The sequence below is a fragment of the Macaca thibetana genome, chromosome 9 (genome assembly GCF_024542745.1).
Source record: "Macaca thibetana thibetana isolate TM-01 chromosome 9, ASM2454274v1, whole genome shotgun sequence".
Lineage (NCBI taxonomy): Eukaryota > Metazoa > Chordata > Mammalia > Primates > Cercopithecidae > Macaca > Macaca thibetana.
In genome coordinates this window covers 40,576,629-40,604,617 of record NC_065586.1, presented here as the reverse complement: position 1 = coordinate 40,604,617, position 27,989 = coordinate 40,576,629, and the positions used below count along the sequence as shown (strand labels likewise).

At 51.1% G+C, this 27,989-nt stretch overlaps 1 protein-coding gene and 1 long non-coding RNA gene across 4 annotated transcripts in view; both read right to left on the bottom strand.

Annotated features, from left to right (window-relative positions):
* LOC126962810 (stromal cell-derived factor 1) overlaps positions 1 to 27,265 on the bottom strand; it is an 87,857-nt gene extending 60,592 nt beyond the window's left edge. The window contains exons 1-4 of one of the 3 annotated variants that reach the window (XM_050804344.1): positions 27,105 to 27,265; positions 22,920 to 23,037; positions 20,842 to 20,928; positions 12,359 to 15,543 (exon numbers count right to left, since the gene is read on the bottom strand). In XM_050804344.1, coding sequence (XP_050660301.1) covers positions 15,528 to 15,543; positions 20,842 to 20,928; positions 22,920 to 23,037; positions 27,105 to 27,165 — 282 coding nt within the window. In that variant the 5' untranslated portion in view covers positions 27,166 to 27,265 and the 3' untranslated portion in view covers positions 12,359 to 15,527. The other 2 variants (XM_050804343.1, XM_050804345.1) reach the window with 2 other exon arrangements.
* LOC126962814 (uncharacterized) lies at positions 12,359 to 15,293 on the bottom strand (the record flags this gene model as incomplete). Its single annotated transcript, XR_007728811.1, has 1 exon — positions 12,359 to 15,293. It is a non-coding gene; the product is annotated as an uncharacterized LOC126962814 (long non-coding RNA).
* Positions 27,266 to 27,989: the final 724 nt, after the last annotated feature.

Below are 27,989 nucleotides of genomic sequence, written 5' to 3'. Positions count from 1 at the left end.
TTTGTATGTGGATAGAAAAAATAGTAGATTCCGTTTTTCTGAATGTTTCTGTCTGTCATCCTGGGGAGTTTCAGTGTTCTATATTAAACTGGCTAAGGCATATTATTTGTTTGTTAAATAAAATGAATGTATTTTATGTTAACGTATTTCCCTTGGAAATATAAGTATAAGAAAGTCTTAAGAGAAATATTAGCTTGACATATTATTCAAATTATGATAATTTGGCCAATGAAAAATCCTCAGGGCATATCAGCAACACCGAGAAAAATGGCACTGCTTTGTAAATACGTAATGTGTGACAGTTTTGCTGCCTTCCTTCTTGGGACAGTAAATCAGGCTTTAACTGAGGAGAAGGTAAACAAACTTGAACTTGGCTGCATGACGGAAAAAGACTTTCAGAGAGGCGAGATGTGGAACGGCCAGCTGCCCTGACAGAGCCTGGCAGCAGGCATGGCAGGGAGGAAAGTGTGGGCCTGGTGGAGCTCACATCCCATGGGGAGGACGAACCATGGGCACATGAGCAAGGAAATCAGATGATGCAGAGAGCTCAGGCTGGGAAGGTAGTGGTGTGGTGCCGAAAAGATGACCCAGGAGGTGTCGCACTCGTTATAGGGGAGGACCCAGCTGCAGCCTCAGTGGTGTCATGGGGCTGCCAGGCTGAAAAGAGGTCCTGGGCAGGGGAGGATGCATTTGAAGACAGTAGGGAGGCAGAAGTGAGCCTGTGTGACCAAGGGGAAGGGAAGCTGGAGAGGGCTGATGCAGGGCATTCTTAAAGGGTTTCAAACTATATTCGCACTCCTTTAGAGTGGAAAAATCCATGCAGAGCATTTTTAGTTAGTTCCTGCAGTAAGCTTCTATAGTATCAGGCATGGGTGGGGAACCTAAAAACTGGATTTTTGCTCCAGAATCTAACACATTGCTGCCTTTAAAGCACTTTTCAGTTTCCTTAGAGGAAAGTAATTGGTTGGATCCACAATCCTAAATAGTTCAAGACAGTGATAAAGACTCTCCTCACCTCGTTTAAAATTAAATATTTAATATGATTTTATAAATTCTATTTTTCACTAATTTCAACTTCACTTACCTCCCCCACCCGCACCCTCAGACTTTCCCCAGTCTCTGCATATTTTTTAATACCACGGATGACCCCCGCTGCCATGCACAATGAGTCGGGCAGCCTCCACGTTTCTGTTTCAGGACCCTGGGAAGTGCAAAGGTGCCTGGACTTTGGGGCGTGCCCAGAGCATCACCATCCGAGGCTTGAGCTGTCTCCAGAGCAGAGAGCTCCCTCTGGTTCACGTGAGTTTCAGACTAGATTGGGGGCTTGGCACGGGGTCTCTCCTAGCTTCTTTAGTTCCTGCCTAGATTCCAAGCCCAAACTTGCCAAAGATACTTTTTTCCTGTCTTATTTTGTTTCACCTTAATGTTGAATGGTGTGAATATGTAAATGAAAATGATGAGGAAGGACATATCAGTGCTGGGAACCTAAAACATGTGCTCTGCTTTGATTCAATTTCTGTAAAGCAACTCATGGTGTGTGTTGAAAGGAGACGGAGATGAAAATCTTACCTCCAAGCTGCACTGGACATTTCGATTTATCCTTGTAAACAACCTCTAGGTGGGAGCCAGGTTGAGAGGTGAGCATGGGGGATCCTGGTGGACAGCTCTCGGCCCTGGCTATTTGTCTTATTTTACTTGGAAACCTTTTTTTTTTGGCGGTGGTGGGGGGTGGGGGCGGGTGGGAGACCATCTGGCTATGATGAGTAGGGATCCGTCTTTGTTACACTGGCATGAGCTCATGCTGGACCCCCTGGCAGGACAGCTGGTGGGGTGAATTTGCTGTGGAACCATTGGGAGTGAAAGACAAAGCTGGGAATCTGAACCCCCAAGAACATGGACATCCAAACATGTATGCGGAAATCTGTGGTTTGTGAACCATCAGCACAAGTAAGAGAGGGTAAAATCCAAAAGAAAGATTTTCTCTTCACAGGTGAAAAAGCAAAAATAATTTCAAACTCTGTCCTTGGCAGCTGAATTACAATTGGATATGCTCTTGTCTCTTACAGAGACAGGTGTCTAAGTAGCCACTGAGGCTACCCCATCCCATTTGAAGTTACAGGTCAGAGAGCTGCAGTGGGTGGCAATTCACATATCCTTAGGCTATTTGTTTACATAGTCTGTTCAAAGTAATTAAAATGTCTTGCAATGAGATCATGATGGTTTAGGGTAGAATTTTAGGAACTGGAAATTTCCATGAAATTGGGAAGAGGTGATGACTCTGGCTGATAACTTGAGGAATGGAACTTAAAGCCCTGGATGTGGGGGACATTCAGGAGGAGGCTAAGCTAGGAATTAAGTAGCCCCTGGTGTACCCAAGACCAAGGCCAGGCCCTAGAGCGCATGCATTTAGGATGATTCCTGAACCCTGACTTCCTAGTAATGTCCCGCCCTTGGGCATTTCAAAGAGCCCTGACTATCACAGCAAGAGTACACTGGGGAAAAGTCTAAGTAAGGTGACTGCAATCTTACATCCCTGCCTGTCCTGCAGCTAAGGAATGTCTTTAACACAGACAGACGAAGAGATGTCACCAAGAGCACTTGTCACTAAGAGATGAGTGATGACAACGGACATAGAAGAACCCCAAGAATTAAGGGAAGAACATGCATGTTTGAAGGATTCCAGGGACAAAGCCAGAGAGGGGAATCTTACCTTAATACTGCATACCCTGGCCAGGCAGCATATGCAGCCTCAAGGCCCCAATGCTAGCTCAAGCCAACACAAGTAGAGATGCTGGGGAGGGACACAGGTGGTCTCCAAGATGCTATTCAGACCCCTTTCAAAGTCTTGGAGGAACAAAGTGACCACGCATCCTGATGTGCCTTGGACTGTCCCAGTATTTGCCTATTGTTCTAGCAAAATGAAGGACAGAGTCCTCTTCTCTGTCAGAATGTCCTGGTTTCAATGATAAACTCTATGGCCAGCCTGTCAAAGAGTGAGGGCAACCCCAGGTGGCCCTGTGCAAGTCATTCTCTTTCTCTTGCCTCCAGAGCAGCCAGCCCTGAGTGTGGCACAAAATTGGCACTTGGGAAGACTTAACTGGAGTAATTTTTATTGTTATTATCCCCCTTATTTTCTACCAGTCTCCTGGCTCCTGTGTTCGTGCTAACTGGTCAAGGCAGAGTCTAACCATTCCTTTTTCCAATTCCAGAGTGCATTTCTAGCTCCTCCCTTCTGAGCTCAGGGCTGCTCAGGGCCCAGGCCAAGTGTTAGCCAACATTGTCATATTGCATGGCCCTGCGTGTGCCGGACCCCTTGAGAGTTCAAGTAATGTTGCCCTCCACTCGGGGGCAGGTCACAGCCCAGCAGAAGTCAGAGAAGTGTCTGATGCCCTTTTGGTTCAAGGTGACCCCCTCTCATCATCACAATCCATCCCTACCCACTGATACCTTCATTTATCCCTCCACGGCTGCAGCTCAGACACACAGGAAGGAGGAACTCAATGCAGACAGCTCAATAAAAAATGTGGAGACTCAAGCTTCACCTACTTTTCTGCACATGGCTTAGGAAAGTGCTAACCTTGCCTGTTTTCTCATCTGCAAAACAGAAATATTATCTCCCTTGCAGGGAGCAGGGAGTATTAGTCAGAATGTGCTAAGCACCTGGAATGTAGAAGGGTGCAATGAACGCTAGGTTGGTATTCTTACCTGCATTCAGGCTCCAGTTCTGCCCACCTCCAGGCAGTCCAAGGCTGTCCCTTCTCCCTGTTCAGGGTGAAATGGATGAGGAACCATAGACAAGGAGACCAGGGCTTGCAGAGCCTCAGAGACTTCCCTTCCCAGATCTCCACTGTGGTTTGTGATGGGTGAACACTGACCGCATTGACTACATGACTGGCATTCCACCTCAAACCCTGTGGAACTCGAACTTTTCTCTTCCTGGGCTGGGTCTCCCTGCTTGTACCTGGTTTACAGGGAGTATGAGGAACCCCAGGCCAGGCCAGGGATTCAGATGCTCCAGAAAGCAGCTCCAAGTTTGGGTGAAGAGAAGAAGCATCCAGGGAGGAAGTGCAGCAAGAACCTGGGGCTTCTCCAGGCTTTCCTGGAGGAGGAGGGGAGGGTGACGGAAGAGGGCTGGAGGAACAGGAGGCTTTGCATTTCCATCCATGAACACAGCAGATCCCACAAACTCCCTCACTCTTTGACAGGCTGGCCATAGAGTTTATCACTGAAACCAGGACATTCTGACAGAGAAGAGGACTCTGTCCTTCATTTTGCTAGAACAATAGGCAAATACTGGGACAGTCCAAGGCACATCAGGATGCGTGGTCACTTTGTTCCTCCAAGACTTTGAAAGGGGTCTGAATAGCATCTTGGAGGCCACTGATTGTCCAGGGCAATGACCCCCTCAAGTCCCCTCTTGGGAATCTTAGAATTTGAGTTTCCACCTTTCCAGGAAGCCATGCTGTGGTCCCTGTCCCTGTGGCTTCCTGAGAAGTCAGCAGGGGGCTCCATGAGCCTTGCCCTGCTGGACCAAGCTCCCTGAGAAGGTTCTGTGGTGGGGTTCAAGATGCGCCGCACTCAGCATTGGGTTTGTGTACACAAGAGCAGTGCACTTTTTCGACCACAACCTACGATAAACATGGTATTTTACATCATCATCATGTGTTCACCCCCCCCACCATACACACACACTCAAGACTTGTTCTTCCCCATAGTAGATGTGACATATGCCAAAATTTCTCATTTTATTCTCTTCTTTCTTTTCTATTTGAAAATACATTTTTCTTTCTTTTCTATTTTGTTTCTTTAAAATGCTGTTTCTACTAGTTTATGTTAATTTCACAACCTGACTTTGTCCAACATTTCCATAAATGGATTCTCATTTAAACCCCAGAAATATCCTTGGGTCATCCAAGGCAAACCATGGACCTGAGCCTGGCAGCTCCTGTGCTGCCACCTCTGCCAGGGAGACCGCCTTGCAAACCACAAGAGAAGGTTGTTAAGTGCACTGGCTCCAAACAGCCCAAGGATGGGCTCCTGCCTCCCATATCCCAGCTCTGAGACATGGGGCTCATGGCTGCTCTGAAGCTCCGTGTCTGTGTCCATTACATGGAGAGGGCTGGTAGCTCATGGGATTTTTGGGACAACTGGAGGACATGGTACCTGAAAGTCCTGTGTGGGCCTGGCAGGCACAGGCTGCCCTGGAAGGTGCATGACCTAGGTGTTGGTCTGTCCCTAGCAGGAGTTCTGTCCTGAACTAAGGAAACGTGCAGTGAATGCATTAGGCTCCAGTTCCCCTTGGCCTCCTGAGCAGGGAGAGGCCCACACAACCTGAAGGGCAGGCGCTCTCTCAGAGAAGGAACTGGAACAAGCTGGTCCCTGGCAGGCCTCCTTCCTCAGTGAAGGCACCAACAGGGCCCTGGAGGGTTCCCACAGTGGCCAGAAAGAAAGCCGCCTCCCCCAAGGCTCAGGAATGCCCAGAATAGTTGTTTCCTCACGGCCTACAAGTCCATGTGACCCAGGCTGAGGGTCCCACGTTCGGGGAAATGCCTGGGAAGGGGAAAGGACAAGGGTAGCCTGTGGCTGCATCTGGGGCCTTCCAGACTGACCAAGGCCGATCGCTCCTCCTCCCCATCAGCTTGCCTGGCTGCAGCATAGACTTTGGCCACTGTCTGGGAAAGCTGAGCGTAGCCACCAGTGCCAGCCACCATCCTGAGCTCTTGGCCTTTCCCTCAGCTCCTCCCTGGAGGCTGGCCATCTTGCTCAGGTCTGGCTGGGAGCATCAGCCTTTAGGCCAAGCCAGCAGCAGCCAGAGTGGACTGAGGCCTCCACCTGGCAGGGCAATGGGGAAGGCATGGAGAACCCTAGAAGGGAGGCAGGGGTTCCTATGGTTACAGGATCAGGTTTGGAGCCAAACAGACTCACATCCAAATCCTCACTCTGTCACTTCCCAACTGTGTCCATTTTTGGAAAGACTCAGCCTCGGCTTCCAGTACTGATTTTGTGAAGAACTCCACTCAGTGGTGTCTCTTTCCTCTAGGGCCCTGGCTATGTCCTGAGGTCTGGCCAGCCATCCGCTGCCGCATGTCAGGCCTGTGCTGAAGCACCAACAGCAGAGATCTGTTCCAAGGCTCAGGAATGGGACCTGCGGCCACTGTGGTCATCCTCTGGGGCCACCGGCTGCAAAGCCCAAACCAGCTGTGTCTGTCCCAGTGCTGGCCTGCGGTTTGCACAGGCAGCATGTGCAGGCCCCACTGGGAGCAGGGAAGCCTCGGAAGGGAATGCCTCTAGGTAAGGGATAGTTCTTTAATTCAGGCTCACAGGGAATAAACCCTGTAGTGTTTCTCATGTGCTGGGACTCCAGGGGGAAGGGCCAGGCACAGGGGAGTCTGCAGAAGGAGTAGTGCGGGTAACTACTGATGTACAAATATTGGAGTGAGATGGACTTGGGTACCAGTGTGACCTTGGGTGTGCAAATGAATGCACAATCCTGGAGGTAGTTTCTGTCTTCATTGCAGAGATGAGTGGAGAAAGCGTCCAACATAACTTCCTACTTAGCTATTGTGCCATCATTCCAAAATTATTGTAGTACCTTCTACGTGCCAGTCACAGCAACTGATAGGCAAACACAACAGACCAAGTCCTCCCTTGCTGCACAGCACAGGGAAGCAGGCAAGAAATGAACAGATGTGCTGGGCAGTGTGATGGAGAGGAGCAGCAGCAGGAGGAGGCTGGGGGCACAGCACCAGGGGAGGAGGGGGCTTCTGCAAAGGCTTTTCTGACAAGGCCATGGTGAGCAGAGGCTGCAGGAAGGGAAAGGTGAACCACGTGATGATATGCAGGTCAAGAGACCACCTGCTGCAAAAGTCCTCTGCCAGGGGTGGGCCTGACCTGTTGAAGTAAGAGAAGGAGGCCAGTGTGGCTGCAGCAGAGAGGACTGAGGTCAGAGACATGCCAGGCTGGTGGGGCAAACCTTTGTAGGCTGTTACGTCACATGGGCTGGGAAGCCACTGGAAGGCTTGAGGAGGTGGGCTGCAGCCAGCCATCATCACAAGCCACTTCAGCTGCTTCTGAAAAAGCCTGAGGGTGGACAGTCAGGGGTTAGCACAGTGATTTAAGCAGGAGACCCCTATGACTTGGACCAAGACAGTAACAGTGAGAAGTGATTGGATTCTGGAAATCTTTTTATGATAACTAACTGGTTTTGTTAATGGTTTAGCTTGGGGTTGTGTGAGAATAAAATCAATCAAAGATAAATATAAGGGCTTTGGCGTGAGCCACTGAAAGGATGAGTTGCCATTTGCAGAAATGGGGATAAACAGGTGGAAATTCAGAGTGTCATTCTGCATATGGTGCATTTCAGAGGAGCAGCTGGGTGTACAAGTTTGGGCTGGAGACAGCACTCTGGAATTCCTTCACGTTTCCATGGTGTTCAAGACCAAAAGAACAAGTGAGTACAACTGGTGCTCAAGAAGAGCTAGGGGCCAGGTGCAGTGGCTCCCGCCTGTAATCCCAGCACTTTGGGAGGCTGAGGTGGGCGGATTACCTGAGGTCAGGAGTTCGAGACCAGCCTGGCCAACATGGTGAAACCTCGTCTCTACTAAAAATACAAAAATTAGCCAGGCATGGTGGTACACACCTGTAATCTCAGCTACTCAGGAGGCTGAGGCAGGAGAATCGCTTGAACACAGGTGGCAGAGGTTGCAGTGAGCCAAGATCATGTCACTGTACTCCAGCTCAGGTGACAGAATGAGACTCTGTCTCAAAAAAAAGAAAAAGAAAAGAAAAACAAAAACAACAAAAAAATAAGATGAGCTAGGAGCACTGAGCCCTGAACGCTGTCACAGTGAGCTGTCTGGAGGAGAGAGAGGAAGCAGGGAAGGGGAATGAGAGGGTGCGAAGCAAAGAAACGGGCAAGAGTGGCCTCCTAAAGGCCAACCAGAAAATGTGCTTCAAGGAGGGCGATCAACAATGTCAGGCGATGCCAAGGGACTGAGGAAGCTTAGCATTGATAACTGGCCTTTGGATTTCCCAGCATGGGGCTGACTGGCCTCCTAGTGCCCGAGCACCTGCAGCGCATGAGCCATAGGGTCAAAATGCTATTGGGCGTAGGCTCAATGAAGGGAGAAGTGGAGAGACAATGGGCATGGGGAACACAGACAACCCTTTTGAGGGCTTGTGTGTGATGAGAAGCAGAGATACTACAGAAGATGCAGTGGGATATAGCTCAGAGATCGTTTTCAATGGTGCTTTGCTTTGTTTTTGATAGGAGATATTATAACATGTTGGCAGGTTAATGTAAGCAGTGAAAAAATTATGGTGTGGTGAAAGGGGAAGTCAGGAGAGGCATCCTTGTGCAGGTAAGGACTGCTTGTCTCTACGTCCCAGATGCTGCGGGCCCGGGAGGGGGGTGACAGCAGCTACAGTGCATATATATTGGATGAGAGGGTGGACAAGAGGTGAAGCTTGTGAAAGCCCCCTTCTTCTTCTTCTCTTTTTTTTTTTTTAACTTTTAAGTTCAGGGATACATGTGCAGGCTTGTTGTATAGGTGAACTCGTGTCATGGGGGTTTGCTGTGCAGATTATTTCATCCACACGTATTAAGCCCAGTACCCATTCGTTATTTTTCCTGATCCTCTCCCTCCTCCTACTCTCCACCTTCTCACAGGCCCCAGTGTGTATTGTTCCCCTCTGTGTCCATGTCTTCTCATCTTCTAGCTCCCACTTATGTGGAACATGTGGTGTTTGGGAAAACCCCCTCCGTAATGCTCCCTTTCATTCTGTGACAGAGGAAGCCAGATCATGAGCTGCAAGTTGACAAAGGAGAGGAGGAAGAAAGCTTAAGGAAAGGCAAGAAAGTATGGAACAAGCCCCATACTGGGCTGAGTAGAATCAGGCAGCTGAGTATGAATTTTGAGAGTGGACAGCAGGGAAGAATTTTTTCTAAGCTCCGATCAGCTTTGGAGGTGCAGGTGCAGGTGCAGGGTGGACTGAGTGAGACTTAGCTGGGGAAGGTTAAACAGCAATTGACAGCTGGGTCCTTCATTCTAGGCCCGGGGCTCTTTCCACTCGGCTGCCAAGTCCACAAGCCCCACTTGCTACCCCGGGCCCCTCCATTCATAGCAAGAATAGGAGGGTTGGGGAGTTCAGAGGCTTCACCTATGGCTTCACTCAGCTTTGTTTCTGTTTGGTTTCATGGGCCAAGAGGTGGACACAATTCCTTATGCTCTTACATGTAGCAAGGCAATGGCCTTGAAATCCGAGAGCAGCTAAGATGGGAACCCCAGGGTTGGGCTCTGACTTGACCAGAGGCTGCCGCCCAAGGCCTGGTGCTGCCTTGCAGCCTGAAGAGTCAGCTTACTCATTAAGTCTGTGAAACAACCATGACTAGGCACTGGCAGGAAACCCTGAAAAGGCATTATGGAGCTTCCTCCTAGTGGTGGATGCCTAGGAGCGGACTCCACCTGAGGACAGCTAAGGATTTAGCTGTCTCCAGTTTGCTATGCTCAGCAGATACATAGACTGTGTGGTGGGCCCCAGCCTTCCCTGTACACACCTGTGGCTGTGCCAGAGCTCTCCTAGGCTGACAGATGTTCACCTGTCACTCCACAGCTGATGCTGGGCAGGCAGGGTGGGTGCTGCCTGGGTCCTGTGTGCCTTATGTGGAGGCTTCAGGAATGCCTCTGGGTCTTTGATCAATCCTAATGGGTAGCAGGCACGGCTAGGGAATCTGTGTGGTCTAAATCAGGGGTCCCCAGCTCCTAGGCTGTAGACCAGTAGGGGTCCATGGCCTGTTAGGAACTGGACTGCACAGCAGGACGTGAGCTGTGTGTGGGGGAGCACTACTGCCTGAACCCCGCCTGCTGTCAGATCAGTAACAGCATTGGATTCTCCTAGGACCGAGAACCCTATTGTTAACTGCGCATGCCAGCGATCTAGACTGTGCACTGCTTATGAGAATCTAACTCATGCCTGATCCTCTGAGGTGGAACAGTTTCATCCAGAAACCACACTCACCCCACCCTGCACTGTCTGTGGAAAAATTGTCTTCCAAGAAACCAATCCCTGGTGCCGAAAAGGTTGAGGACTGCTCGTGTAAATGGTCTTTCTTTGGAGCTTGCAAGTTGACCCTGGTGATGATTATTTGAGTGTAAATAGCAAAAATCCTCATTTTAGCTCCAAGAGGATTTACTCGGAACACACAGAACCCAAGGCAAGGAGTGCGGCCAGACCTCACCAGGGACCAACGCCCTCCGAGGTTCTCCAGGCCCTCCATGGGCAGCCACAGGTTGCTTCCCTCTAGGGCTTCCTGGTCTTGCATCCCCACTTCTCTGAATCTGTTTCAAGCAGTGGAGGCTCCTTCCGCTTCTGTCTCCCGGCGGCCCACACTCCAGAGTGCCCAGTCCTCAGCTGCAGGCACAGAGAAAGGGAGCAAAGTCTGATGCTGTTGAATCACAGCCGTGTACTCCTGTGATAGAAAATCAGATTGGCTTGCAATATGCATCTGGTGTCCACTTCATGCAATCAGCCGTGCTGAGGGAACCCCATCACTGTGGGGGTCCAGCTTTCTCAGCTGTGTTTGTACCTCCCACAAGTGATGGGAATGAAGAGGCTGCAACCCAGTGCCCTGTGCCCCCCGTGCCAGACTCCCTGTGTGAGCTACACCTCCGGCTTCTAGAATAAGTCCTCTTTCCAATTCACAGGAGGATACCACCTGGGCTCTCCATGCCAGCCCTCATGGGCTCAGTAGACCACCCCTCCAAAGAATTCACTTTTCTCAGGTTTCACCTTCACAAGCACTTTTTAAGCGAATCCTCACTGATGCCTAAATTAGGGGTCTTTTCTCTTTTATGCTTCCCTGATGCCTGAATACACCACAATCTATGAAAATACCCACTTCTCACACGGCAGTCGTCAGACTGCAGGCTTCGTGGAATTAGAGCGAGTGTGTCTTGCTCCCCACACTCCTGCGGTGCAGGAGTGGCATTGCAGCTGTTGTTGGCCGAGTAAATGGGGGACAGTGCAAGCATGCCAGGGCTCAGGCTTTCTTTCTGATGCCAGGTCATTTTGAAGGATTGCCTGTTGTTGATTCCCAGTGCTAGGATAGCAGTGTGGTGTGCTGGAGACACAGGGGATAAGACCCAGTGACTTCTCCCCATCCTTTATCTGAGGGGCAGGCTCAGCTTCCAGATCACTTCCTGCTCCCTTGGTCTCTGAGCTTTGTTAAGGGGCTCAGCAGAGGCAGATGTGGGTCTTATTCTAGCTCTGTGGACTCCAGGAAACAGGAGGTGAAGAGAGGGAACAAAATGGGGAACTTTTGGGGTGGAGGGGTGGGCTTTGTCCTGTCCCTCAAAAGCTAGCTGCTTCCACACACTCTCCCAGTCTAATCCTCCTGACCCTTGGCAATAATAAGCTTCGGTGTTGCAGCTGGGAGACTGGAACTCACAGAGATCAAGGGATGCATCTCAAATCACAGAGGGAGCAGAGAGTGAATGGGACGCAAGCCCCAGTCTACTGATCTTCCATGAAGCCTGCACAGGTCCCCTGACACCATGCTGCCCTTCCCGGTCTGCTCTAACCCTTCTCCCTTTCCCAGTCCATCTGCAACTTAGCGCCCACATGATGACCATCCCATTAAGTCACGGGAAGGTTTGGCACGGGATGATGTGATCACATCTGGACCAGTGGGGAAGAGGGCTTGAGGACCGGATAATCTGACTCAGACATTCGGAACTTTCGTGCTGACCTCTCCTTTCCAGCAAGGTTGACTGTGGATGACAGCGAATGTGCTAGAGAGTGTTAAGGGCTGACCTCTGTGAGGACCAGAGTCTGTTTGCCGGGCTCATCTCCTATGCCCCATGTCCAGGACAGTGCTGGCTAGTCATTGCTAGATGACAGAATAGTGTCTGGCTTCCAGCAGGGTCCCTGTGCAGAGCAGGAAACACACAGAGCATTGGTCCTCAGCAATTATCATCAGGGCCAGACCTCTGTTGCATTCTCCCAGGACTGAGAAGGGCAGTGTGGAAGTTTTCCTCCTCATAGCTGTCAGGAAATACCTGAGACCCTTGCACAAAACCATCCCTTGTGGAGTAGAGGAGATGCTGGCCTTTCAGAAGCAATTCTAGCAAAACCAAGGACACGCAGAGAAAAGGGAGCACCTTTCCCTGCTAAGGATCAGCTGTCCAGAAGAGGCAAGTATGCCTCCAGAGTTCTCAGCTGTGATTAGCATGATTACAATGCCCTGTTTTCCATGAACCACTGTAGCCAGGATTACACAACCCTCAGGTTTGGGTTTGAGGGGAAAAAACCATGTCCAGAAAATTCCAAGTAGTAACACTAATTTCAAACTGTTGGTGGCTACATTTGAGTACAGATCTTTATTAGGAAAATTATAAGTGCATATACATTTTTTCATTGGTATGACTTCAAAGTAGAAATTGTTGTTTCTCAAAGAGTTGTTTCTTATTGATTTATTTTTTAAAGCACACTGCATATAGGAATCGGCCTTCTCCTGGACCATTTTCACATTATCTGGGAGATGCAATTGAAACAATACAATATACAGTATTCATCACATTTAACACTGAATTCTTCACTGCTCAGAGACTGAGAGTTCAGCGAGGTTGCAAAATAACAAATTTTCTACATGGTTTTGTCAGTGGTCTGCTTAGGGGATTTGGAAGTTTCTAGGGAGTATTTCCCAGGAATGAGGCTCCTTCAGAATGGGTCAGGGAAGCTCTGTAGAGGGATCAGAGCACTCAAATTCTCATCCAGCTGGAAAAGGGTGTAGCACCTGGGAAAGGCGATCAACTCCCAGTCAGGGAGCCCACGGTGATAACACCAGTCAGAAGATCACACCATGGAAGGGTCCAATGAGATCCAATGGAAAGACTTAGAACGAACATCTAAGGTTGTGGGTCGTGGGGGAGTGGGGGGAACTTTCTGCTATTCAGCCCCTCTGCTCCAAGCTGAACCTTTTGTCTCAGGAAGTAATGTCTAATAACAAGCAGAGTGCCCTCTGGAGCCTCCTCGCTGGTGTCTCAGTGCCTGGACAGAGGGGGACACACAGTAGCACAAACACGTGGCACAGACTCAATCCCAACACACAGCCAGTCCATGAGCCTCTGGCCCCTTCCTCTGGGTCCTGATGCAGAGCTGGCAGTGAGGGCCTCCAAAGAGGTTACAATGAGCCCAAGGGAATGTCAGGTAGAGGCAGCACCAGGTCCCAGGACAAATGAGGGAGCCCTACTCAACAGCTCGCTGACACACTTGACTAGCAGTTTGAAAGCAAAAGGAGATTTGGATTACAAGAGACTTTTCCCTTGCAAAGGAAGACTGTATTTAAATGCATATTGCTTTAGCTGGGCAGTCTCCACCAAGGAGCTGATTGTTAGCAGAGGAATTGTTATGCAAATAATCTTCCCTGCAGTTTCTATTCTTATCTATTTTCTCCCATGAAGGAGAAATAGAAATGATTCCTCTCCTGACTGTAGTCAAGATTTAGGGTCATGTTTGTTTCCTCAACCAAGAATTCAATGGTCTAGGTTCATGGATTGGGGGCAGGTAAGTCCAAGTTCTACATGACAGATTTTAAAATATCTTGGATTACCTGGATAATGACTGCCCCACTGAAAACTCGATTATACTGCTATAGTGAGAAGTTAATTTCAAAAGGTTTTGAAAGAGTTCTGTATCTTTATAACTAATAAAGATCCCTCAGGCTCTAGTTTTTCAATGTAACATAGCTAGATTGAGGATTTTAATTTTTGTTTAAGGGACAATTTTGGTTGATGGATTTGCCTTCTGCCATGAAGATCTAATTTGAAATACTTATGAAAATACGTAACACATATTACTAATAACTCTACAGATTATTAAATTCAAAAACATTTACAATTCAAGATTACGCCACTATAATTTACTTCCTACTTCCTACATGTTACATACAGTTTCCTTGCTTTGACTTCCGTGTTTTCCACTTTCTTCATTAATTTTTTTTTAAACTGGGGTCTTTAATCAAAGGGGAAAAGTATTAGTAAGACTGAATGAAAAACAAAACAAAAACCCACAAGTGCTTGCCTTTGTCAAAAGTGAACATTTTAAGTGGCTTAGTACAGCTCTACTGACTGTCCTCAGTGGAAGGGGAACACTCCAAATGTCAGGCAGGTTGACTTACTCTTTGCACAGCACATCGCTCTCTTAGAGAAATGTCCTGTGGGAAGGGCCCGAAGCACAGGTGACACGCAGAGCAGAGAGGGCCCAGGGAGGAAGGCAGGAGATGATGGCAATGCCAAATGGTGAAGAAGATGAGGTAAGATGTGAATTGGGAAGAAATCTTCATGTCCAGGATTGATTATTTTACGGGCTGGGTTTTAAAAACCAAAACCAAGTTGTGAATGCTTGTTTTCCGCAAGCACTGCTGGGCTTGGACCTAGTTTGAAGGTACTGACAACTGAGGGAGAACTGATGGGGCAGCAAGCCTCTGGGGTCAACCCTGGTGCACACCAAATTCCCTTGGGCTCTGCCCATGGACCCAGCATGGTTTTGTGATCAGTGGGGGAACCAAGGTAGTTCACCCCAAAGGAACACGGCTCTGATCAGGACTGCACTCTAAGGGGAATCTCCTCGCTCAGCGGCTCCATAGGGGGAACAGTGCATGCATCAAGACACTGGTCACAGAGGAGGATGCCGGCTTTGAACAAAAACACAAGATTGGACAATGGACAATATTTCAAACAAGACACAGATGTGCACAGTTTTCAGGTAACACAAGACATTTTCATTTCCTGCTTGGTGCACAGTTTATATGAAAGCTTTGGTCCTGAGAGTCCTTTTGCGGGGCCATGGAGACAGTCGTGGACACACATGATGACGGATGAGACACAGAATGATGAGCAGAACGTGGAGGATGTGGAGGATGTGGAGGTGCTCGGGATGAGGGCTGGGTCTCACTCTGCCCTGACCTCACACTGCTGCCTCAGCTCAGGGTAGCCCTGCTGCCCTCCCAGAAGAGGCAGACTTGGCTCCCATGTGGATGGAGAAGTGGGTGAGCCTCCCGTGTGGCCCTCCACCATCCCATCCCAGAGAGAAGCCTTCACTAGGCTTTGCCCAGGTTGACTGGTCCTGGCACCCACAGGCATCCCTCCTGGTGGTTCTCCACCCTAGGGCTGACCACGGGGGCGAGGTTCCTTCAGCCCAGTCTCCCTAGCTGCACAGTTCAGAGAATACAAAACCCAGGAGCCCTGAGTCAGAGGAGCGGCTCCATGGAAAGACACTCTAATAAGGCAAGTACAATAATGGCCTTAGTCTAAGCTCCTATGTGTCACCAGTGACACTGAATAATCAAACTAAATGAAAAATAAATGTCATGTATTTTGCTACATAATCAAATGGTGAAAATATGGCAAAGTGTGCAAAACAAAGCCCTGGGACCCTGCCCTGGCAGGGGAGGCTGTGGCAGGCCCTTCCCTAACACTGGTTTCAGAGCTGGGCTCCTACTGTAAGGGTTCCTCAGGCGTCTGACCCTCTCACATCTTGAACCTCCTGTTGACAAGAACAGAGGGAAACACCATTAAGGCAGGTTCCCCCCACACCCAACTGGCTCCTGCAGGGCGACTGCCTGCGCGGAGGCCCTGGGGCCACTCCATACTTCCAAGTTGCCACCTTGGCCATGCATCTCCCTTCAGAGGCCCTGGGACAGCAGAGGGGAGGGGAGTGCGAGACGCAGCCAGGCTGAAGCGGAAGGACCCATGGACGGCAGAAAGCAGAGAACAGACACGTGGCAGACATATGAAGGCACAGAGAGGCCCATCAGAGTGGTCATACGACGGGGACAGGGCACACTGCTTACCCGGCACTGGCGTGGGACTGGGGCTCAGGATGCTGCTGTCTTGCATCCTGGCCTCGGCTCTCCCAAGAGACACTTTCATGGCTTCCAGTAACCCCTCGCCCTCGGAGCCTCTCAGCCAGGGGCCATGCCACTGCAGGTGGCCCCAGGTGGGGCTGCTGGAGGTGGCACAGGGGTGGGTGCACAGGCGGCCAGGACTTCCCAGGAGGAATGCATGCTGGACAGAGTAGTGACCATGGCGCACCCCTCATCTGGCTCCGACTGGTGTGAGCACTTCCTAGTTTCAACCCACCAGGAATCCCGGTCAGGCTCTTCGCTCTTCCATGGCGACCCTGTCTTCAGCAGTGGGTGTACCACCTGCTCCCAGGAGCTTCATAAGCCACTTGGAAGCCACAGTGAGCCCCCAGGGCATGTGCAGTCACATCGAGACATCAAGACAGGACAGACCTTGCAAGCGTTCTCAAGGTGGGACCCACTCTCAGTCCCTGCAGACCCTGCTCCCCAGGAGTGGGACGGGAGGGAGGCAGCATTGCTTGTCACTGCAGCAAGCAGTTTGTATCCTCAGGCAGCCTTAGCCGGGCCCTCTGTCCCTAGGGAGCCAACAGCTTTTCATGCTGACCTGGACAGACTGGCCACCCCTCCCCAGGCACAGAGCCCTGCTGCATGTGGAGTCCGAAGAACACAGCCAAGTAGGGGGGGCACAGGTTGGCCCTCTTGGGGCGCTTTTGTCAGAGTCCCATGGACCACAACGGCTACTGGCTTCCACGGGAAAGATGGCAGCCCCAGGCAGCCCACCCAACAGCCCTGTGCCTTAAGACGTGGGGAGGGCAGAAGACTAGGGCACCCCTGTATCCAGGGCTCAGGCCCGTTACCCCCAGTGCTGGCAAGAGGAACGTAGGCCTGGAGAGTTGTCCAGATAAAAGGGATAGTGGCTGGAAACAAAGGCCTTTGGCTGAAGCATCCTAGGATGCCTCCACAAGGAGGAGAAGGCATGGCTCTGATCACAGGGAGCTCATTAAAGCTCAAGGGGACACGGCGCTCCGGGTCGGGGTGTGTCTGACATGCAGGGGTCTTGGTGGGTTTTCTCCTGAATTCCATGTGCTCCATCCTCCAACCACTTCCTCTTTTTGCATTTATTAAAATTATGACCCAGGTTCGGGGTGCAGGGTGGGCAGGTGTTTATGTGAGGTGGAGAAGGGCTGAGAAATTCAATGCATCCTTTTTCAGAGCACTACTGAAACGGGGGCCTTGCTCTTCCATCCTCCCAGTCCAGATTAGAGAAACTTGGCAAAAAATATCTCACATATACATCTACATGGGCAGGGACGGAGGGTGCAGGAAAGTTCTAGAGCTTAAGTGGTATTTGCTTTAGGCAGATAAGGTATTTCCCATGAATGAGGACCGAGGCGGCTGCGCCGTGCAGCCGGAGCACACGCCATCACACAGGAGGCGGGAGGGGACAGGCTGGGATCCCCAGGGATTCAGGACCCTTGCAAAGTTCCATAGCACATCTGTCCTCCACGTGGAGGACCTGTTTAAAGCCTCTAAAGAGAATTGCCCAAAAAGGAGCTCCCTGAGAAGTGTTTCCACATCTGCTCTCTGAGAACGCAGCATTCCCTCCGGCTCACCCCACACAGTTTGCAGAAACCCACCCGGGCTTGGGGATCAAGCCACTCCCACAACCCAGGAAGGAGAGGCTGAAGAAGCCCCTTCCCAGGTGGCAGAGTGGTGGAGGGAAAGGCAATGGGTATTTGGAAAAAGCTAGGGCCCAGCCCTGAGGCTCAGTCAGTTTTCACCTTTCCTGAGGGCCACAGAGGGGTGGTACACCCCCTTCCTGGCAAGGCCACCTCTACTGGGCTAGCAGGTTGCCCTGCACGCTGGCCAGGTGGTTACAGCCTGGTCTCCACAGGAATTCAGACTGTAAGTGTGTGGAGCTGGTGAGCTCCCCAGTGAGCATGGGCCTTCTAAGAGAGGAAGTGGAGGGTGGGCTGAGGGGCTCAGCAAACCTGGGCAATCCTGGAGCTCCCAGGCTATTCTGGACAGAGTCCTGAGCACACAGGCTCCACGTCACAGACCCCTGCCCCAGTCTCTGCACAACTACTTTCTTCATAACTTAGCAGACCAATAAGGGCCTTTAAAAGCACATAAATACAGAAGCTGGTGTGGCTGGCAGGGCAGCAAAGCACTGCTCCCCCACGGAAGTCTGAGACCCTGCCCGGTCTGCATGGGGGTCTGTCCTGGAGGAGGATCGAGCAAATTTACAAAGCGCCGAGAGCAAGTGCACTGTGGTCCATCTCGAGGTGGCAGATAACTAGTTTTTCCTTTTCTGGGCAGCCTTTCTCTTCTTCTGTCGCTTCTTTTTTCCTATCTTTTCTTTTTTCCCCACTTTTTCTTCTCTGCGCCCCCTTAGATAAAATTAGTAGAACCATTAATAATGTGGAAATAAACAAAACTTCGTCTCAGTCTGCATACGATTTAACACTGGCCCATGTACCAGTTAAACTGTGCTTTCAGTCTCAGACCTGGAGGCCCCTGGTCAAAGCACTGTTTATCAGTGATTTACTAAGATAAATTGGACATTTCCTTCCATTCAAACAAATGTTCTATGGGCTCCTAGAACACCTTTGTGAATGGGTTACGGTGACTGCCAATCTGCCAACCTGAATCTGGTTCCCACTGGGGACAAGGAATCCACATCTCAGGGTACACCCAGGGCCAGGCTGGCCATCGTGGTCCTTGTCACCTTGCCCTGCCCTGCTCTCATGGGACTTTTTCTCCTCAATGCAGGGCTGAACTCTTAGCTTTCTCTAAGAAATGCCTGCATTTGGACATTTGGAGGCTGTGGGCCCCAGGTTCAGACTGCCATTTGGAAGAGGAGAAAAAAGGCAGTGGTCCCACCTTCCCCTTTCTAGACGCCTGTGAACCCTCCTGGGAATGAATGCAATTGTTCTGGAGAGCAAGGGAGAGAGCTGGTTAGCAGATTTTTATTAGAGCAACTGGCTCGTGACTGTCACATTAAAATGATTCAAGCTGAATGGTGTATTTAATGATTTATGGGGTGAGGCCACCTGTCCCTGTGAAAGCTTGATATTAACCACGGCCTGGAGTCATGGGATTTTTACATGGGAAAATGTGAAAGGTTGATATTACTAGGGTTGAGTCTCTGGGGATTACATGGGGATGTTAGGAGAACCGAGGAGGAGGAGGGAGGGAAGAGGAATTAGTGAGTCAAATATTATTCTTCAGAAAACCAGCACTACTATTTCAATTGGGTTTAAAAAAAAAAAAAAAGATCCAAAAACTTGAGCTGCAGATCTAATCTGCTCGTGAGAAAAAGCCCATACACTGTCACACATGGGCTGTGAGAAGGGGTCTCAGGCACCTGACCACAGGCAGGCTTAACTGTATAAACCAGAAACGTCTATGAGCTCCATCACTAACAACTAATGAATTTTATTTCAGGTAAATAAATTCCCACATACAGTAGGAGGTTTATACCATGAAACAAGTAGCATTTTATTGCTAGTGCATATAATGTCACATTTGATACAATTTTAGTACAAGTGAAAAAATACACTGTGGCTAACATTGAAAAGCTGCAATCACATTTATATATCATATATATTTCTTTACAAATTGCCAGTAGTTTGAGATAATAGAGAAGTATAAACTACTGACATTCATATGGCTCCACTTCAAATATATGAATTGTTCGACTATAAATATATTCTGAAATACATTTGTTTTCTAAAGAAACGTAAAAAAAAATGTGCACAAAAATATATATAAAAATGCCTTGCAAAAAGTTACAAATAACACCAGGACCATCTGTGGATCACATTTATGCATGGAAATGTCATCTTGCCAACAGTTCTGATTGGAACCTGAAACCCTGCTGTGGCTTCAGGGGCGGGCAGTGGCAAGATGCTGGTTTATTCATTGATTTTTTCACTTCTGATTTCAGAAACCTCAGAGTTTGTAGTGCCTCCATGGCATACATAGGCTTCAGAGGCAATCACAAAACCACATCGCTCAAAGCGAGCTCTCAGATTTAAAATTGCGTTTGATTCTGTAAAGACTTGTCTTTTGTGGGTAAGCAGGGGGACCATCACACATCCCCAGGACAGGGCCAGCTCCATTTGGGAGGAGGCCAAAGATAGATCTCACAGAGGGCCCGAGCTGGGGGGCAGGCCCTGGGAGGAGAGGGATGCAGGGCACGAGCCCCAGCGATCACCCTCTTCCCGGCTGGTGCGGCGCTGATCAGGCTACAGAAATGAGAAGCAGAAGCAGGATTAAGCATGCTCTCGGAGTCGGAGAGAGGGTGGGAATAGCTGGGAGAGGGGTCTCTGAGCACAGTCCCAGTGACAGTGGCTTCTACATGGAGGTGGCTTTCAATCACTGAGGTTGAAAGAGGAGGTGAAGGCGGTGGCAGTACCCAGCCCCAGTTGGTATCTGAGCGCCACAGAGGCCTTCCTCCTGGGAGGGGCACTGCTGCAGGAGCCTCAGCGTCTGGAGGAAGGATACTTTTTGTAACTCCCTGTTGAGCCACCACCTGACTGTGCCCAGACTCCCCAGGGGAGCAGAGGAGATGCTCCAAACAAGCCAAATTCAGATCTTAAAGTAATCGTTGGTTTAAAAAATGAGAATGAGAATGATGATGATTGTGATGATCATGAAGGAACTAACTGCTTGGAAATGCTGTTGATAATACAATTTCTTTCTTAGAAAAACCCCAGTAATAAAAGCTCCAACGTGCACGGGTACAGGGCATGGATGAATACAAGCTGCAATATCATACCGTACGCTATAAATGCGGTGTCTAAATGCTGGCAGACCTCAGGCCCGATCCCAGATCAATGTGCCCACCCCACACACACACCCGGTCCTCATGATTAAGGCCCCTTCCCCCACATCTTTGCCCTTTCATCTCTCACAAAGTTTTAGTTTTCCTCAAGTGGGTCTAGCGGAAAGTCCTTTATGGCTGTTGTGCTTACTTGTTTAAAGCTTTCTCCAGGTACTCCTGAATCCACTTTAGCTTCGGGTCAATGCACACTTGTCTGTTGTTGTTCTTCAGCCGAGCTCTGTGAAAACAGAATGGCAACAGTGTGCGGCTGCACAGGAGGAAGGCGCTGCTGCCACGTGTGCATCCGCTCCCCCAACACCCATCTAGGGCCCTTGCTGGCACCCCGTGCTCCACTTGGCATGCTCAGGCTCCAGAGGTGCTCGCGATGTGCTGGGGAAAGCTCAGCGCTGGCAGTGCAGGAAGTTCCATTACAGAGACATGGAAATGTGAACAGAAGTCTTTCCATGGCAGTGCAAGGGGAATTCATGTAAGGGAGCATTTGAGCTGTCTTTGAAGGGTAAGTAGGAGCTTGGAGAGTAAATAAAGAGGAAGGGAAAATCAGAAGCAAATACGCCAGGGGGGTTATCAAAGCACGCAGAGGACACCGAGGAAGGGGAGGACAGGATGCTCTAGGCGCCTGTGGAGGGGAGAATGGAGAGCAACAGATGAGAGGTTTATTTGGATGGGTCATCTTGATAGACATAGGGCCGACTTAAGGATGGGCGTGAGGAAGCCTGGAGGCAGGAGGCCTCCAGAAGTCACCGCAGTCTGACCAGGAGGGTGACCAGCCAGGGAGGGGAGGGGCAGTGCAGGTGGCTTACCAGAAAATAGTTTCTAGAAAGATTTTACAAGTTCACTGAATGTTTCTTGGTCTCATTTGTTTTTAAGTTCACACTCTCAAGAGCTTCCCTACAGGCAAACTCCTGGGGAAGGCCTGATTCATCTCTCTGGATCTCTTGCCAGAAAGCCCTAGGTGCCAGGGAATGTCACACAGCCCAAGTACTTAAGGGTCTTGAGGACAGCTAAGCCCCAGCACAGTGGCTCAGGGGCACCCAGGGAGTCTTCAAGTCCACTAGGTGAAGAGGGTTGCAGAGGTGGGTGTGGCTCGGAGCAACCCACAATGGGGTTCAAATCTAGGCCCTGCCATTTGTTAATTTAGTGTCTGTTTAGACCTCAGAATTGTATTTGGCATCTTCAACTTCAAGCAGGTCCATGCTAGCTAAATTCAGTATCTTTAAAATACTCTTCACAAGAGATAAAGTATCATGTTGTAGACAAAGTACTGAAAATATATTCATCTTCTAGGGCCCTAAAATATACTGTAAATAACAAACACATTCAACGCAGTAAAGGGTGAACTCAAAACTAAAAACAGTTTTCTAAAATCAAAACTGAAAACTGTTGGTGTCGGGTGGAAAAGTCTTTGGGAATTTGTAACTTTGGTTCCAACTGCTGTCCCCACTCCATTTTTTGCACTAGGACTTCTGAGCAATCAAATCCTCTCCAAGAGACTCCCCGAGCCCTTGCTTCCCCGTGTTCAGACACAGGACCTCGTGAGCATGAGAGGGCCAAGCTATAGGCTTTCAAGCACATGGCTTTCTTCCTGCACTTCTTGCGGTTTTCTGCACCCAGCTGAGATTCTCCTGTCTTGTGGATGTGTGAGATTTTGGCCTTTGTTTCCCAAATGAATAAAATCAAATGTTAGCGGCTGCCATCCACACCAAATAACACCAAAACCTCATATGCTGTACTTGAGAAAATACAGGTAAGTGAGCTGAAAATGTTGAAGTTTCACCCAATGGTTAAAGAGGACTTAAACTGAATTTAGGTCTTGTAAGTTAATGGAGGGCATCGGATCCCCGAAACTGGCAGGCCATTTATCACTGTTATTAGCTAAGGGTTGGCTAATTTAGTAGGCTTCAGTCAAAACCTTGGCAAAGCCCATAGTTTCTCCAACATCTAGCTGTGCTGTGCTGAAGAAAGGAGGTTTGGAAAGAAGAGAGAACTACTACAAGCACAGCAGGGTGTGCAGGCCAAGAACTGCTTTTAAAATTCATGGCTGGTGGCACACTAAAGGTCCTCATGGTAAAAATAGCTGCCACTAATTATGCCAAGTTCAAGGTTGGACACTTGGCTTATGTTACTTCTACACCTTTAACAAGACTTGGGTTAGGTGTTACTATGTTCGTTAGATGCAACTTTGTTCGTTAGATGATGTTCAAGACTTACACAATCTGAAGGGCACAGTTCGGAGTGTTGAGAATTTTGAGATGCTTGACGTTGGCTCTGGCAACATGGCTTTCGAAGAATCGGCATGGGCATCTGTAGCTCAGGCTGACGGGCTTCCCTAGAAGAGGTAAGGAGAACAAGGCACTTGAGTACCCTGCCAGATTTTGGTAATGTGTGCCTGGGTCTGCAGCAGTTGCTGCAGCCATTAAGGATCAAGAGATGGCATCACCGGGGTGAGTTCCAGGTTACTGGTGCATTTTGGGAAAGGCCATCTCCTCAGGCAGCACAGTGAGTTCTGGCTAAGCTCAGACTCAGCTTCTACAGGGCAAGGAGACCAACAGCTGGACCCTAGATGAGTGGGGAGATTAAATTAGAAGCCACCTGCTCAGTGTCTTAAGGTAAAGGTAGTAATCATAGGAGATAACGGTTTCAGTCCAAGGTACTGAGATTCCCAGTTACTCTTTGTAAAATAAATTCCTCAAGGGACAGCTGAGAAAGATCTCTTTTCTCAGGGAAAAGGAAGGGGGACAAGAGGCTCCAGGCTCTCTGGCCTCTCTCCTCTGGCCCAGGCCTCTAGCCAGGAAGCACAGTAGCGCTCAGGAATGCTGCCCTCCCCAACCCACATCCCCCTCCTCACATTCACCTAAAGCTCTGGAAGGCACAAAAGAATCCTGGCTGGCTTCCTACCTGTGAGTCCCCTGAGAGCAGGCCAAGGGCCCACCTTCTGCCCAGCACTTCCCCCAAGGCTTGGAGATTAGTGGAGCTGGAGTCAAATGTGGTTTTCATTGCCTAGGCAGGGATTCTGTAGCCTCAGGAATTGTATTAAGATCTTTACAAAATCACCAATTTACAAAATGCCATAATTGACACTCATTAGTGTAAATTAGCAAGGGGCTCCTGCAGAACCCACTGCTCAACCTTTAAATATAGAATTGCAAGCCCTGGAGGGCTGGGATTTGTGTGTGCTTTTTGTTTTTTTGTTTTTTTCCTTGCAGATTGTATCCAAGCCCCACTTAACACCCCAAATTATTTGAACTTGTGGATCCTTTCATCAGAGATTAAATGTATGTCCAAGAATATTTAGTCCAGAGTTTTTTTTTCTTTTTTCTTTTTTTTTTTTTTTAAGCTTGCCTGTTTACAAAGTTCTGAGAGGCCTCTGTCTGAAGTTCTGCACCTTTGGGAAAGAATGCTGGGGAAGCAGGAAGAAATCTTGAGTAAGGGGCTCATTTTATTTTATTTTTTTCTACAGGCTGCAATCAATTGAGGGATGATGTGGACTAAGAACAGCAGTGTGTATTTAGCCACCAAGTTGCAGGAAAAGGGGACCACTTGTCTCCCCACTTCCTTGTCCCCGGGACCAAATGCAACTCCCTGAAACCCAGGAGAAAGCCAAACATCAGGTTGCTGGTGACTCATGGCACTGGAGAGACCCAAAGCAGCCTTCACTTTTGTACCTGATCTAACTCCAGAAAGGCACCTCTGGGGCTCGCTTCCAGCAGCTGCACTGGGACCCTGCAGGTGAGGTCAGCACTGCACTGTAACCAGATCACCTGGGAAAGCCACCACCAGGACCGCGGCCTGCAGCCTGGGTAACTGAGGAGCTAAACGCTCCTCTCTGAGTGTTGTGCCTCCAGGTTTCCCTGGATTTCTTTTGGGCCCTTCCAAGCTGAGGCAGGGGGTGGGTTGGGGGTGGACAGGAGAATAGGAGCCCAGTAGTGAGGCACAAGCCCCCCTCCACCCCGCCCCCAAGCAACAGTGAGCTTGAAGGTATGCATCCAAGGGCAAATGCCGCAGCCGCCCCCGCTGGGGTGGGTGGGGCTGTGACTCTCCAGCGCCCAGAGAAGAGAAGCTCCTCTGGCTCCCCTAATCAAGCAGCGGTGATCAGGCCAGAAATCAGAACCTATTCAGAGCTCAACACACAGGCGCTCTCTCCTCTCCCCCTACACCCCTGGGATTATCCGTTTCCTTCAAAAGCAATTCTTGTTTCTACTCTCAGGACCTAAGGCCCGCCTGTCAAGCAGCGAATTTCAACAGGTCTTTTTAAAGTGACAGAGCCCCCAGGTGTGCTTACCAAAAGAACAGGGTTTCGTGTGCACCTCATGTGCTCTTTCCTCCAGCTTTTTGTCAGTAAGACTAACTTTCCCAACCGTTCTGGATGTAAATCCGTGTACTGGCAAGAATCCTGACTGGCTCTGATGGTACCCCGGATTTGGGACCCAGTGAGCTTGGCTCCAGGAGTTTTCAGAAAGCCTTCCAGTCTAATGCAGAGACAGGAGCCCAGCTGGCCCCTCCAAGCAGGCTTAGGAAGGGGGCCCACCCTGAGTTTAACCCCGGGAAGCCCAGGAGCCCAGCTGCCTGACGGAAGTCAGCCAGTGGGGGAGGGGCAGGACCCCTGGCCGAGCTCTCTCCGTAGTTCAGCTTTAGGACTAAGTGTGGGGCCAGAGGGAACATAGGCACAGCGAGGTGAGGTGGGGGGGGGGGGGGGGTGGGGAGGAACAAGCATTCTGGCGATGTGTACAAGGAGAAGCAGACCTGCCTGGAGCCTGGCCCCTGCCCTGGTTACTTGGCTGCCAGTGGGGCAACTCTGAGGGCCATGTCACCCTTCCCAGGCCAAGAGGAGACTGGGACGGACCCCACGTCTCTGTGCTTCCCCCAGGTCAGCTGCACCCATAACTCAAGGACTGGGGTGCCTCATTCCAATCCTCTCTCTAGCCCTCTAGGGGAGGGGGCAGCACCGTTTCCCAGAGCGGTGCACTGTGACACCTCCAACCTCATCCCACCTCTCAGTCAATAACCGCCCAAACCAGAGCCCTTATAGGAACAGAAGAATATCCAGCAATAAAATCTAGAAACATGCCCCATGACTTGGGGGGTCAGTGTGGAGACACTGCCTCAGGGACTTTTCAACAACGACAAACATTCCCAATTGCCTTCAGTCTGTGTCCTGAACACTTCTCAGGCAGTCCGCCACGACCCCGGGCGGCCCAACCTCTCCTGCGCGGCTCAGCTGCGCTGGCCCTGCTCACATCAGCGCGCAGTCCACGGCCAGCGAGGACGCCGGGGCCGCGTCTGCACGAACCCAGTCGAGGGCCTGAGGCGCGCTGGGCCCGCACAGCCCGCGGCTGCAAGAGCACTCAGGGTGTCCTTCAACTCTTTGCAGGAAACTTCGCAGCCAAGGAAGCGCAGCGGCCTGAGCCACAGGGTTTCGTCTCGTGTGTTCAGAGGCAATAGTTTATTTTGGTTTGCAGCGGTGTCCTATGACAGGGCAGCGAGTTTCTCTTCAGCGAAAGAAAAGAAAAGAGCCCTCTCCCAGTGAAACGGGACACCAAGGTTCCCAGTGGCTTAGGGCCTTGGAGATTGAACTTTGCTGCAGCTCTCATTCCGGGGCAAAGCGCTTGGCCGGCTGGTGACAAAAGCGCCTGTCTGCAGGTGTGTTTGGGGATCTGGGGAGGGGGCGTGGGAGGCCCGGAGGGTCCCTAGGCTTCTCTCGGGTGAACCCGAGAAGAGGCAGGGAGGTAGAGGCTGGACGCGCGCCCAGATCCGCGTCGCTGCGGACCGCGGAGCTGTGCAGAAGCGCGGCCTGGCGGGTGGCACAAGCCCGACAGCTGCGCCGCGCAGCCCGCCCGCGCCTGGCCCAGAGCCCCGCGAGGGTGTGGGGAGAGGATAGGCTTCGCAGGGAGCCGAGGCTGCGCGGCTGCATCGGACCTCACAGCCTCGAGTCGCGGCATGAGGCGAACTTTGCAAAGCGCGCTCTCACCATGCACCGCCCGACCTCCAGCACTGTGCTCAGCGGGACCTCGGAGCCCATTCGCCGCTGGAAACCGAGCCCCGCGCGGGAATGCAATGGCTGCGGGTGTGGGTGGGCAGGGGTCTGGGATCCGCGACTCCCCACCTCCGCGCCTTCCCGCGCCAGCCCCGAACGCTCCCTCGGGGCATTCCTGCCCAGTTGTCCCGCCTGACCTCGCTCTGCAGCCAGCCTGAGGTCGGGCGGTCGCTCTCTGCAGGTCACAAAGCCTCGGCGCAAAAGTAGCTTTGGACTCGACACCGCCGGAGCTCCCAGCTGCCTCCACCCCCACTGTACCAGGCGGCTCAAACTGCAGGCGCAGGCAGAGGAGTTGCGGCTCTGCGCTGGGCTGGAGCCGGAGCCCAGAGCCTCGCCAGGGCCTCCCCGCCGAGGGCACTCACCGTCGCTGAGGCAGAGCGTGGTCAGCACGAGGGCCAGCACGACCACGACCTTGGCGTTCATGGCGCTGGCTGGCGGGCTGACTAGCGCGGGTCGCGGGCCGGACGCAGAGCGGGCACTTCGGCTAACAGAGAGTGAAAGTGCGGCGGTGGGAGGCGCGCGCCGGGCGCTTTACATGCGAAAGCCAGGCGGGGCGGGGCCGGGCGCACGGCGAGGGGCGGGCCCGGAGCCGAGTGCTGGCCGTGGCCGGGGTCTCTGACGCTCTACTCCCTGGGCGGCGCCCCCCACCCCTCCCCCTCGCCCGCTGTGCTCCGGGGCCGCAGTGCGCTTCGGCCTTTGACCTCAGGCTCCGCTGGGCCACGCACCGCAGGCCCGGTCTGCAGTGAGGTCAGCAGCCTGGGTGACGCCGGCTGGAAGGCCGCTTGTTGTCCCTGTGACAGGGCCCCGCTGGAGAGACTGAGGACCTTAGGAGGAAAGTGGGGCGCGCGTGGAAAGCTGCAGGATGGGGCCTTTCCATGGCAGGAACTGAATGAGAACCAATGAAAAGCAAACGAATTGCTCCCGGGGCTGAGGGACTGCTGGTGGCGGCGGTCCAAGGCAGCCGAGGGGGTCCAGCTTTCTGTGCGTGGGGGCTCAAGCTTGCAACCTGCCCGGCTAGCGGTGCTTGGTCCGCGGGAATGAGACCGGTCTTGTCTTTGCAGTCAGCGTGGCTCGGACTCCAAGCCCATGGCGCCACCAGCCGAGCCTCAGTTTCCTCACTTGTACAAAGCAGAAGGCGCCGGCGGCCGTCAGTAAAGGGAATATAGCTTTTGTAGCTCCGACCTCTCAACTGTGAAATGAGCTAATCACAGGCCCACCCTGCGTTGTGGGACTGGGGAGATTCAATG